Source organism: Schistocerca piceifrons, chromosome X (genome assembly GCF_021461385.2).
Source record: "Schistocerca piceifrons isolate TAMUIC-IGC-003096 chromosome X, iqSchPice1.1, whole genome shotgun sequence".
Classification (NCBI taxonomy): Eukaryota; Metazoa; Arthropoda; class Insecta; order Orthoptera; family Acrididae; genus Schistocerca; species Schistocerca piceifrons.
The window spans coordinates 338007978-338021927 of NC_060149.1; the positions used below are offsets into that span (position 1 = coordinate 338007978).

General features: G+C 39.1%; 1 protein-coding gene across 1 annotated transcript in view; it reads right to left on the reverse strand.

Moving 5' to 3' along the window:
• The window catches only part of LOC124722849, a 120769-nt gene that overhangs the window by 33687 nt on the left and 73132 nt on the right, over window positions 1–13950 (reverse strand). Inside the window, exon 8 of the mRNA XM_047247975.1 lies at window positions 9351–9439. Coding sequence (XP_047103931.1) covers window positions 9351–9439 — 89 coding nt within the window. The remainder of the gene's footprint in view (window positions 1–9350; window positions 9440–13950) is intronic.

Genomic DNA, 13950 nt, shown 5'->3' on the forward strand with positions numbered 1-13950 from the left:
GCGCAGCGGGATAGTGCACAAACCTACCGCGGAGGGCACACATGACACATGGTATGGGAAGATCCCCAGGCAGAGGTGTTTACCTGCCAATGGCAGTACACTGGTTGGGCCAAAGCCTACTCTGAGTCTGACCACCAGGGAGCAAACCTAGTGTATCGTACCATGTGCTGTGCCAAGCGCTTAGCCATTACCTGGTCGTGCCCCAAGATCTTCCTGTGTTCACCTCTATGTGGGTTCAAACTCTCTGCGTCCCATAGAATAATGACTCGCATGACAAATTCATTTCCCTCTCATGGGGTTCTGTTCCCTGGCTATTATCAATTTACTGTCAGCCTGTGAAGTATCTGGGCTGATCATGTAGTGAAGGGACGTTTTCATGCCTGTGCAGAAACTAAAGTGGCAAGCAATGTACCTATTTTTCCCCTTTTCCTAGAATTCACTTGGGCCACCACTGACTCATCATTTCTACAATACTGGCAGAAACAGTTGCACCTGTAGGAGCAGCAGGAAGAGCTATAGCTGCTGCTACTAATCCAGAATATGGACTTGCTTCATACACATGTCTCACCAGTGGGGGGGCAGCACCCACTGCTCCATTTTCCGCACCATCCCTGCCACTCCCAATGCAGTTTGCCAGTTTTGATGAGTCAATGGAAAGGTTGGAGAATTACCTGCACTGGTTCTCACTCCACTACCAGGTAAAACGTACTGTTGATCCAGTTGACAAGACTGTGTTGTTGGTGTCATTTAGCAGTGTAAATTTATATGAAGTTGTCCAAAATTTGAAACCTGAGAAACTTTCCTTTGGTGAGCTTTGTCAGTTGCTTATGCAGTATTTTGGCCATCAAACCCATGTGATGGCAGTGTGACTGCAGTTTAATCAGCACTACAAGTGTCCTGGGCACTCATATGTGGCCTAAACTACCGATCTGGAGGACCTTTCCACAAGTGTTGTTTTTCAGTGTCCTGAATGTGCTACCTCTTATGCAGACTTCCTAATTCCGGACGTGATTGTCTGGTTCGTCCCTGATCATGAGGTTCAGAGTAGGGCATTGACCTTGTCCAACGCTATTTAGCCAACATTGCCCAAATTGCGGACTCACACTTTGGGCTCAAAACATTTTCCGTTTGTAGCTTCAAGATCATTGACGAAGTGCATTTAGTGTCTCAATCTGTTCCTTTTCACGATTTGGACTCATTACGACAGCCCACTGTTTGAGAACACCGTGGGCTGAGCAGAAAATTTCAAGGCACATGTGTCTCTTATGCCATTTATGATACCCAAATTTTGTCATACTCATCCCGTTCCCTTCACTATGTGTGACATGGTAAAGACTGAGTTGAAATGTTGGCAGGATCTGAGCCTTATTTCTCCTATTTCATTGAGTCTGTGGACCACCCCTATGGTGGTGATTCAGAAGCCCAACCGCTCCATGCACCTTCACAACAATTTAAACAGACTGTCAACGTGCATTGTGCTGCAGGTTTGTATCCCATTCAGCGATGGAGAAGGCAGAGTTGTTGGCCCAGATGTCAAGGTGAATGGTGGTGGGGGGGGGGGGGGGGGGGGAGTATAGTAGTTTTCCTTTATTGACTTGTGCGATGCTTAGCTGTGCAGTTGCCATTGGATACATTTTCCTTTCTTGGACTTTCCTTGTTCTCACCACCCCTTTTGGGTTTTAACAGTTTAATAACTTGCTTTTTGGGATCTTGTCTGCAGTAGGAATTTACTAACAATATTTGGAGCAGTTGACACAGGACATTCCCTGTTGTGTCAATTATCTTTATGACAATGCCTGTGTCATGGGCCCCATTTGGGAGGACCATTTATGAAACCCTCAGTCAGTTTTACAATGCCTCCTGGAGAAGGCCTCCGTTGCAAGCTCGAGAAGTGCAGTTTTTTCTTCCCACAAGTGCATTTTTTATGCGCTCCAAAGCAAAGTGCATACAGTCATATCTCTAACTGCTGGTTAGGGATATGATTCTAGCTCACACCTCAGATGAGGGGCTCCGGAATGACTGAGCTGAATGACCCATGTTTAGTAACTTCCCTCTCACTCATTTGGGTTTTCAAGCAGTCAGTCTCTTCCTCAGTGGCTTCCAAGACCCATCATACATATTTGCCACACACCCCACATGCAGAATCGAAGCTTCATCCTTCCCCCCAAACCTACCAGTTCCACCAGTCAAGTCTCCTTCTAGGAAGGACATTACAGGTAACTGACACAACCAGTAGTTACTGCCGTACAGCATTTCTTCCCTCACACATTGGTGTCAGCAATGCTACTTTCACCATACGAAGTGCAAAGCCTGTGGATAAACTGGACATAAGGCAGAGAACTGACAGTCCATACTTAAAATGAATGCCAGGACTGGACCCACTGGACTGACTTGGGCAAACAGTCGGTGTTGGGCTATTGCAGTAGACGACTGGTGCGAGTGCCTTTGCTAACAACACGACACTGCCTGCAGTACCTCTCCTGGGCTTGTGACCATATCACTTGGACCCTAGATGACTCGAAAACCATGGCCTGGTCAGATGAGTCAATTTCAGTTGGTATGAGCTGATGATAGGGTTAGGGTGTGGTGCAGACCCCACAAAGCCATGGAGCCAAGTTGTCAACAAAGCACTGTGCAAACTGGTGGTGGCTCCATAATGCATAATGGTTGGGCTGTGTTCACATGGAATGATTTGTTTTAATCATTTTATTCTTTTAACTCATTGTTTTCCCCAACCTGAATTGTCTATGTATGTGCTCTTACTGTGCACACAAAAAATACTGAATGTTAACGGTCAGAGCGTTGTGTGCACAGATATTTCTCATGCAAAAGCTGTAAGCTGGGTAAATGGGGGGGGGAAGGGGGGGGGAGAAAGAATATACCACTTCAAATACCGAGTCAAGACACATACAAAAATAAATAAGCACAAAATGACACACACACACACACACACACACACACACACACACACACACACACACACACAAGAAGTTGTGTGCATAAAGGTCCAATAACAAATAGGTTAACATTGTGCACCAGCAGATAATGGAGACTGATAACAGTGCAGCATCTTGAGATGTTGGATACTTGACAGATATCTTTGACATCTCAAGATGTCAATAGATTGCCTGGAAAGTCTGAAGGCTTACAATAGTGCAGCAGTTTCAAGGGCAGAAAGGGAAAATGGGAGAGAAAAATAAATAAGAAGAAAGTTAAAGAAGAAACAAAGGAACAGCATGGAATGAGTACAAAGTCAATCAGGAAAGTGAAAGGAAACATTGCAGCATTTGTTTTCTGAAATTTAGTGTAAACAGAGAAAACCTAAACTTGGATAGCCAGGTTTAGAGTTTGAATGTTGCTCTTCCTGAATATGAGTCCAGTGCACTAAGTACTTGGAAACTTAACTCATTAAAAAGCAACAAACAAATGAGATTTTCTTAACATGGAAATATGAAGAACCTTTCATTACAGTTGTGTCAAACAATGTACCTAAATACACATGGCTAGATGGGGATTTGAACTGACATCCAAATGTGTATCCGAAGTGATGCTTCACATGAAAAGACCCAGGCACCACGGAGTACAAGTCAAAACACGTGAGAAAAAATTGTCGAAAGAAAACAAAGAATAAATGTTAAGGCTATGGAGAACTACTAATTCAAAACAGGTAGAATGAAAACATGGCATTAGTTACAAAACCATGAAACAGAACAGACTTGTGCAACTGATCAACTAATAAGTAAGCTGTCAAGTTGAGTGTCATTCTGCTGGATATATTTCAGGAATTATATTTTGCTAGACAGGTAAAAGTTCTTAGTGGTGAAACAACTGCTTGAAAAGGATGAACAGGATGACAGAGGTCACAACAATTTTACATAAAAGTTACAAGTGATCAAGAAATGAGAGCATCTTTCCTGAACAGGATAGTAGTGAAGTAACAGAACAAGTTATATCTTAGTCACAACACATGTGGGGAACAGCAATAACCAAACTAAATGAGCAGAAAAATTCTGAAACTGAATGCCAATGGTAGTGGTGTAGTTAATGCCTACAAGAACTCTATGATGTTTAGTGAGGTTATTACAGATTCTGAATGCAAAATAATGATGGTGAAGATAAGCACCAAATGTGCATTAAATAAGGTTATCAGATGCTTCTCTAGATCACCTGCCCCAGAAGCAGTATACTTAAAAGAAAACTTTGAGAATATCACACAAAGTTCTGACTATGGTAATGGGAGAGATTTCACCTTTCCAACTACAGATAGCATGGCACAGAGAAGACTGAATTTGGTCTTGCAATATAACTTCACTGCAGAAAATTGTAGCATGATTCCTTCTGTCAATCACTGCATGAACACCAAAATGACACATTGAGGTAAGAGAATATAAAGTAAACTATAACCACTCTACAGAGGAAAAGCATTTGTGGGATATCTGCACAAATCTGTGAAATTTACATGAAAGAAACTTGGTTCTCTTTCTAACAGCTATTGAATATACATCATTGGAGCAATGAAGCATTCCAAGAGACTGAAAAAAAGGAGCAAGGCAGTCACATTTTCACGAAGGACCATCCGACAGATATGCGTTGTTATACAATGATCGTATCAGACTTCCTTTTGCCCAGTGTGCTGCAGCAACTATGTGGTATTGACTTAACAAGATGTTGGAAGTTCCCTGCAGAAATATTGAGCCATGCTGCCTCTATAGCCATCCATAATTGTGAAAGTGCTGCCAGTGCAGGATTTTGTGTACTAACTGAACTCTCAATTACATTCCATAAATGCTCGATGGGATTCATGTTGGGTGGTCTAGGTGGCCAAATCATTCACTCAAATTATCCAGAATGTTCTTCAAACCAATTGTGAACAATTGTGGCCTGGTGACAAATGCACTATCATATACAAAAATTCCATCCATGTTCGGGAACATGAAGTCTGCAAATGGTCTCCAAGTAGCGGAACATAACAACTAACAGTCAATGATCAGTTCAGATGGACCAGAGGACCCAGTCCATTCCATGTGAAAACAGCCCACACCATTATGGAGTCACCACCAGCTTGCACAGGGCTTTGTTGACAACTTGGATCCATGGCTTTGTAGGGTCTGCACCACACACTAACCCTACCATCAGCTCTTACCAACCGAAATCGACTCATCTGACTAGGCTGTGGTTTTAGAGTCATCTAGGGTCCAACTGATATGCTCACGAGCCCAGGAAAGGTACTGCAGGTAATGTCATGTTGTTAGCAAAGGCACTCGCGCGTCATCTACTGCCATAGCCCAATGCCAAATTTCATTGGACTGTCCAAATGGATATGGTCATCGTACACCCCTCATTTATTTCTGTGGTTATTTCACGCAGTGTTGCTTGTCTATTAGCACTGACAGCTCTACACAAACGCCATTGCTCTCAGTCATTAAGGGAAGACCATTGGCCACTGTGTTATCTGTGGTGAGAGAGAATGCCTGAAATATGGTATTCTAACCACACTCTTGACACTGTGGATCTCGGAACATTGAATTACCTAATGATTTCTGAAAGGGAATGTCCCATGCTTCTAACTCCAACTATCATTCTGCATTCATAGCCTGTTAATTCCCACTGTGCGGCCATAATCACATCAGAAACATTTTCACACAAATCACCTGAATAGAAATGACAGCTCCACCAATGCACTGTCCTTTCGTACCTTCTCTATGTGGAATTACTGCCATCTGTGTACATGCATGTCACTATCCCATGACTTTTGTCACCTCAGTGTATGTGTATATCACTGACTTCAATATGCTGTAGAATGTTTTATGCTCCCATACTGACTTCAATAATTTTTTTTTTCTTTTTTTCTTTTTTTTTGTATATATAAAAGACGTCATGTTTACGTCAGTGATTGTAACACTTTATTTATTTCATGATTGCAGTTTCAGCCTTAGGCCATTATCAAATGCAATGATAATGGCCAAAGGCCGAAATTGCAATTGTAAAATAGTGTTACAGTCACTGGCATAAACATGATGTCTTTTATAAAGTTGTACATGACTGAATCCCAGGTATAAAAAGATAATTAATTGACTTCAATATGCTGTAGAACATTTTATGGTCACATATTATAACAATTTTAAGACAAAAAAAGTTCTCTGGAAGAATTAATAACAATCTCATGAATCTCTGCCTTCTCTGCTCACACATGAATCCAGAAGGCAGTGTACAATGGTGCCCAGGTTACAACAAGTTCCTCGACTTCTCGAATGCATCCAGTACAATTCCACACTGTTGTGTTGTGAACAAAATAGAAGCTTATCAAGTAACAGACCATCTTTTTGACTGGACTGAGGACTTCCCAGCAGCTAAAGCTCTACATTTCATTCTAAATACGGTGAAATCATTGGATGTGAAAGTTAACTTTGGTCTTAGGCCAGTGGATGATTATATGACTGTTACTTTTCACCTAACATATAAGCTCACAAGCCTGTTTTATGTATGAAAGTTCCCACGCCAGGAAACTGCAGTGAAATGCTGGAAGGCCATAAAGTATGATTGCTTAGTGCTGCAACTGACTAGTAACCCTTATTATAAATTAATGTAATATGTTGCGCATGAAAAGGTAGAAAGAATCATTAGTGTTCAATTATATGACTGGTGATCATTCACTGGCAATGGAAACAACTGTAAAACACTGAATACTAGGCATACAAAGCAACCTAAAGTGGAATACCTACATAAAACTAGTTATAGGTACACAGTTGACACCAGATTGAGATTCAATGGAAGAAGTCGAAGTAAATGGGATTCACTCATGAAACAGGTAGCTTACAAATCCTTACCTGTTATTAAATATTGGTCTTCAGTTTGAAACCATTATCTAGTAGGATTAATACTGTAGACAGAAAAGCAGCAAAGAACAGTGGTATATTTTGTCATATTTTCATTTAGTAAGCATACAAGCATTATGAAGGTTTTCATCAAACTCCAGTGGCAGACACTGAACAATGGCATTTTGCATCACTGAAATGTTTACTGTTAGCCATCCGTGAGTGTATGTTACAAGAAGCGTCAGACAACATATTACTTCCTCTCACATACATTCTTGAAATGATGATGATTTGGGGAAAAAATAATCAGAGAAACTCAAGCTCATAAGAGAGTTGTTCTCATTTACCATTTGTTAATGAAACAGGAGAGTGACAACTGATAGTGATACCTGAAGTATCATCCATTGCACACTGTTTGGTGGCTTGTGCAGTATAGATGTAGATGTAGCAGATCGTCAGAGTTTTTCACATTTTCTATTCCCATTATTTTACTTATTGGATTACAAGTAATTTTTGAAAAGTACTGAATAATTATATTATAACTTCAGATTTTTAGTTCTTAATAATCTAAAAAACTGTCTCCCAGAAGATAAATGTCACAGCCATTCAACAGTGTTCAGTTAATATTACTATTGTTCTGGAAAAGCTGAACAGCCATTCACACTTCACAGACAGATCTACATGGGACAATGACATTCCCTCTGTGGATGTTCAACAAAATTCAAGCCTTCTCCCCACCTAACCACAGTTATTTTGTTTGAAATAGTCAACTAGTGTCAAGTCCTTGACATCACAGAGTTTGTACATCTACCTTAGTGTGCTCTTGTGGTAACAGCACTGAGCACACTGTACATTTTGTACATCTCTGCAAACACCCAAGGTCAGATGGAATGTGCGCAATGAATAATCTACTTCAGTGCAATGTTAGGCACAGTGCTATACAAGATGAAAAGACACTAGTCAGTACAATGGTGGGTTCTTTACACCACTCTGGGAGGAGACTGAGTGGATACTATGACACATAAAATATTATATTCACATTATTATAACATAGATAAGAAGAATTACTTAACTTTTTACACGTTGTTCCAACAGGGGTGTTGTGAGTATTTACAACTGTCTCTGAACATTAACATGTCACTTGATACAGACAAAATACAAATCTCTCACTCACATCGAAGTGGCTTGCAATGATTACCTTCTCTTGTGGTTGCATTGTGAGATATCAGCCTTGCTTTGGCACCTTGCTTTTTGGACGACACCACACAAAATCTTTGACTCTTTCTTTAAGTCCTGACTGGACACACTTTAAATTCACTTCTTATAGACAATAATAACAACCTTCATTAACCTGAAAGTCTGTGCCACAGAATATATCACAGAGCACACTCATGATACTTATCAGTAAGTAACGTATGCAAAGGTAACTTTGCTGGGTGGTGGCTTACTCGATTGTCAAGTAATTTGCTGCACTGTGTCATGTGTATCCACTGTTACAATCTGTGATAGTCAATGGAGGTCCCTATTAACATGGTGTGGTCCATGAAGATTGATTCTGCTAGTAATATTTTTTCATATATCTATGTGTACACACAGTACATTCCGAGATTACGGTATGTTAAAAGACCAAAGCCTAAGTGACATCAGAATTGAATGTCACACATGTCAATCACCCACAGTATGGTTGCAATCAAATGCACTGATATCACGTCTTGCCTATCTAGAGCTTGACTGTGATGCTTGCACTCAGTCAATATGATACTGCACTGTTGCATTTGTGTGACAACAAGAGCATAACCACTTCAACAAAGCTAAATCTAATTCAAATGCTCAAGAGTGTAAATAAATACCATGTAAAATAAATGAGTAGGAACGCACACGAAGAAAAGAACATTTAGGCAAGGAGCAGTATGTGAACAAAACAGTTAGTCTACACCTATAATCCAATTGCAAAAACCAAAAATATAAAGAAAACTAGCAACTTAGCTTTGTGGGTGTGTGTGGCGCGCGCACGCACACTGCAATTAGGATGAGAAATGAAGTAACAATCTAGTGGAGAGGTTATAATCAACAGAATAATTCCTTTCCGTATAATAATGTGTGTGTGCTGCTTCTGATTTTGTGGGAAGGTATGTCTTGTGCTCCTCTTCTGCTACTGATAAAGGAGACTTCTTTTCACCTACTTTCAGTACTTTTGTCTCCCCACCAGCGACACTCGTCTGACAAACAAAATATTACAGCACCAAAAGGAAATCGTGCAACCACATTTCATGAAATGATGCTGACTTATGTAGGTTTCAGATATGCTTTAGTATGTTCCAATAACAATCAAACTGTGGCTGAGAAAAATTGAGAAGTAAGGAAAATTACTCTCATGCAACACTGTTATTGAAGTGTTACATTTCTCTGGCACAAGAAATGTTTCAAACTGCATTTTATTTGCTTATAATGATATCCTAAAACCAAAATAACTTTTTGTCTGACTCATTCCATGATTGTGCTTGGTAAAATATTAGCTTTTTGAGACTGACTAACCTCACACATGTTATCGTCCCTTTCGCCTTTACAGTTGCTTGGATCCGCATCAGAGCAAGGATGATTGCATCTCCAGAATATGGACACACCTGTATTCGAATAAAGCATGCAATAATATTTTAAAAAGACAATCAATAAATTAATCTACAATGTACAACATCAATTTACTGCTAAATAAATGTCATACTGAATAAATGGGAAATAATTTTTCTTTTTTGTATTGAAACTGATATTCCAGAGTGTAGACTGAAATGGTGCTGAAATATCACAGTTCCTAACTTAAAAGATTTCTAGTATGCAATCTTTGATTAATATATTAACAAGAATGGAAATCTCTACACCCATAGAAAGACATCTGCTGAAGAATGAATGAAAGAAGATTATAAGTTAATATTCTCTCAATGAGGAGGCCATAAGAAACATAGCAATAACTTTGATTAGGAAGGTAATGGGACATATTCTTTTCAAAGAAAGTAAATAGCATTAGCCATAAGTGATTAGAGAAACCATGGAAAATCTTCCTGTGCCAGACAAATTCGAGCCTTAAGCCTTCCAAAGAGGAGTTCACTATACCAATCTACATGTTTTAGGTGCTGTGCTCTTGGCACACTAGCATTATTGGGGGCTGACTCCACATAGGGATCCTTTTTCTACTCCTGAGTCTTGCACAAAAAACTTGTACATGCATTAAATGCTCACTGCTTTTAGACAGTTTTGAAGAGAGTTACACTGTTGGCATGCACAAAGCCAGACAATTGGTAAATTGTGTGTAGCTTTATATGAACTGTGCAGCTATCACTGTTTGCAGCCAAAGACACAGTTATGCTGACTGTGCCCGAGTACTTCCACAGAACAAAGATATACAACTCCACTGAATAGTTGTACCCTATTAACACAAATACAGAAGTCTCTTGGACCCTGAAATGTTCCCATCAATGTTGCAATACATTTATACAGTCCTATGCTGTGTTCATCACAATGCAGATTTGGTGAGGTGCACACAAGGATGCATATTGTCTGGAAAATCCTAGCATCTCTGACCACTTAAAAGATACAAGTATCACATCCTGGAACCTTGTACTCCTCAAATAACACACACTGAACTACAAGAAAATTTACGGAGATAATGCCCACACAACCAGGGATAAAATTACCAGATTACAATATTTATTACAGTCTGGTCTCCACACACAAGATCCTCTCCTCTCCATTTTACCCTCGTGCTCTCAACAGATTATGGCATATAATGAAACTGCAGGGATGGTGACGCACTGCCATCTCTGACAAAATCAATATGAAGAACTGCCAAAGAAGTAGGTGGTGGTAATACAACACTTCAGCACTAATATGCAAATGCCACAATGAGGCTATAAGAAACTATGGTTTTGGAGCTTGTTAGTTACAGCTGCTAATACCCTCTAAGATTTCTTATGAGCACTGAGACAGCACTGCAACATGTTTCCAGAGGTTCTGCAGTTCCATTTTCTTCCTTTCCAAATTTACAAACAGAAATATTTTTAATAACTCACAATACCACGGACAGAAGAATATCACTGATCCAAAAGAGACTTCTCTGGACAGGAAGTGAAAATATAGCTTTGTGTATTAGAAAGGAACAATTAATTCACATTAAGGTGAGAACAAACCACTTTAAACAGTTTTAAAGCCAAATAATTTGTTCCCCATGAAGATACAACTACAACAGTGCACTTTTTATTAATCTTCAGACTTTTACAATAATATTTCCACCTTCACCAGGTGCCTTATGCTTAATTTACAACTATTCTTCCATGAGACCATTAGTAAGCAACACGAAGTCAAGAAATAGTTCTACAGAGAAATATCCAGCTGTGTAATACTTTTCTTTTATGTCCAGGTAAGGAAAATGAAACCATTTTTCATCAGTCATTTGAATAATGCTGACTTCTTCGATACTTCATTTTGGCAAGCATTTGAAAATACACCTTAATTCATTCAGTCATGAAATTATTAGGAATATTATTACAACTATGAAAAACCAATCTATTTTTATGTAAAGTGAATTTAAGGAATGAGAAAAGGCTTATAGAAGCTATACAGCACACGTGGAACCATCATGTAGATGACTGATGAATACTTGTGTAGTGTGCTATTGTGTTTACATTGTTAAGCATAAATATGAAATTTGACAACAGGCGAAACAAGGATTTTGAGTGGGGAGAGTGGCATGAGAAGAGGGTAAGGGAAAGAGAAAAATGATCCAACATTTAATATATTCCTTTCAAGAAAATATCATGGGGCTGCCAAGTCTGACATCACTACTGAAACAGCTTAAATTCTGTATGTGAGGCACAGTTGTACCTACCGGTCCTAGAAAATATTCCTGCATCTTAATTCATCACAAAACAGCAGAACAAGATGCTGTTTATACAGTTTTCGTGAGAAGAATACAAGAGTATGGTGCATATTATGTCACATATTTGACCTTTATTTGTAAAGAACACAGGAAAAGTAATGATATAAAATTACTTGCATTCCTTACTTCGTCATATGAATCAATCAATACATGCTGTTTCCTTGAGGACAGCTACAGACATTTGATTCAAACTCTATAAATACTTGTAGGGTAGATGTGAGCTACGAGATAAATAACAGAAAACAGGAAGAAGAAAACAAGCAATGCAGAGTAAATTTAACAACAAGACAATTGCGCAACATGTAAGGTGGGTTACCAGCTTCATGGGAGATCATCATGGTAAAAGCTTCCACATAGTGAAGAGCAAAATACATCAGTAACAGCAACACACATATTAATAGGGGACACTATTAAATAAAAAAGTAGAACAGTTTAAAAATCCACATATCTTCTCATTGCAAATTGTTACATTCACAATTGTAAATACATATGGTGACCTGCATTGCTTTAGGATGGGAGTAAGGACCTTGAGGAAAGAAATAGTAGCCCTTTACATATGGTTCTGATTTACATACTGGGAAGCTAGAATAAAAATAATAATGTTTCTCTTTTGTTTAGTAGGTCCAAACTGTCCTTAAAAAGTTTGCGAGACTGGAGTTTTTACATATTATTTCAGTCTATAACTCTCCTGAAAATTAATTTTCCATTCGGCCACTAAATTTAACTTATCTTTGTCTTTTTATGCTATTGCTGCAATTTCATTTTAGTAATGCACTACATTTCACAGAAACTAGAGCTTCATTAGAAACATTATTATTTTTGTTCTAGCTTTCCAGTATGTAAATTAAAACCATATGTAAAGGGCTGCTATTTCTTTCCGAGACACAATTTACATATTATTCCAGAATGCAAAGTCCAGCAGAATCACATACAACAAAAATTTCAGGAATCAAACATCTCTAAAACGAAACCACACCAAATCACAAAAGACTCCAAGCTCAATTTGCCAACTAGTACCCACAGTCACTCAAGCTCTACCACCATGTCTCGCAAGGAGAAATTCAATAGAGAAACCGCAAATAGCTTTGTCATTGTGAGTTGTTCATCAGTGAAATAAATATTTGGAATTCCTCCATAAATTTTAGCCCCATTATCTCTTCAGTGTTTGTAAAGTTTTGCACCAGCCACACGCACGAGGGCAGGGTTGGACGAGTGGTTCATACACGCACTGAACATTGAATAGGGCCGACTGGTGGGTGCTTTATACTAGCTGCACCTGGCTACAAGTGAGCTGAGGGGCACTTGGCAGTGTCCATGCCCTACAGTGTAGTGCTGGAACTGCCTATTCATACACCTAGTGCACTGTACTTCTGCAACTCCCACTAGCTATTTGGCTTTGAGAGCACCATTTAAGCTAGCGATTAACAACAAATCAATCTCTTGTGTAATCACAAGTATCATTAATGTGTATTATGAGTGCCAAATCTCTGTAACTGTAATAAATTAGATTGCAGCAAATCTCCCACTGATATTGAGATCCCTGCTACATGACCTGAAAGCATATGAGGTGATTTATTATAATTAACTACCAACAAGACAACAAGACAACAATGTAGTTGAAATTTAATTGCCAACAGGCTTTATCTGCAGAGGGAACAATGTCATCTTTGTATGAACTGTAAAGAGAATTAACTCAAAATGGTCAGTGCAGTGGATAGCTCAAAAGCACTGAGGTGTCTGACTAATTTACTGAGTCAATTCATGGAATAATTGAAATTTAGGGTTGGGGTTGGGTTGTTTTTGGGGAGGAGACCAGACAGCGAGGTCATCAGTCTCATCGGATTTGGGAAGGATGGGGAAGGAAGCTGGCCATGCCCTCTGAAAGGAACCATTCCGGCATTTTCCTGGAGAGATTTAGGGAAATTGCGGAAAACCTAAATCAGGATGGCCGGATGTGGGAATGAACAGTCATTCTCCCAAATTAAAATTTAGGCTATAATAAACAAACACAGTTGACTTGTACATAGAGGTTGTGTAGGCAACACTACGGCATCTCATAGTGGCCAATGAATTGAGATTTGTAAACTAAATTTAAAAGATGAAGTGGAGACAGGTATGAGAGATACTGTAATCCAGACCAGTTATTATATCATCATGCAGTTGAAAATATCCTATTATTTAACACATCAATTAAAAGGAGTCAAA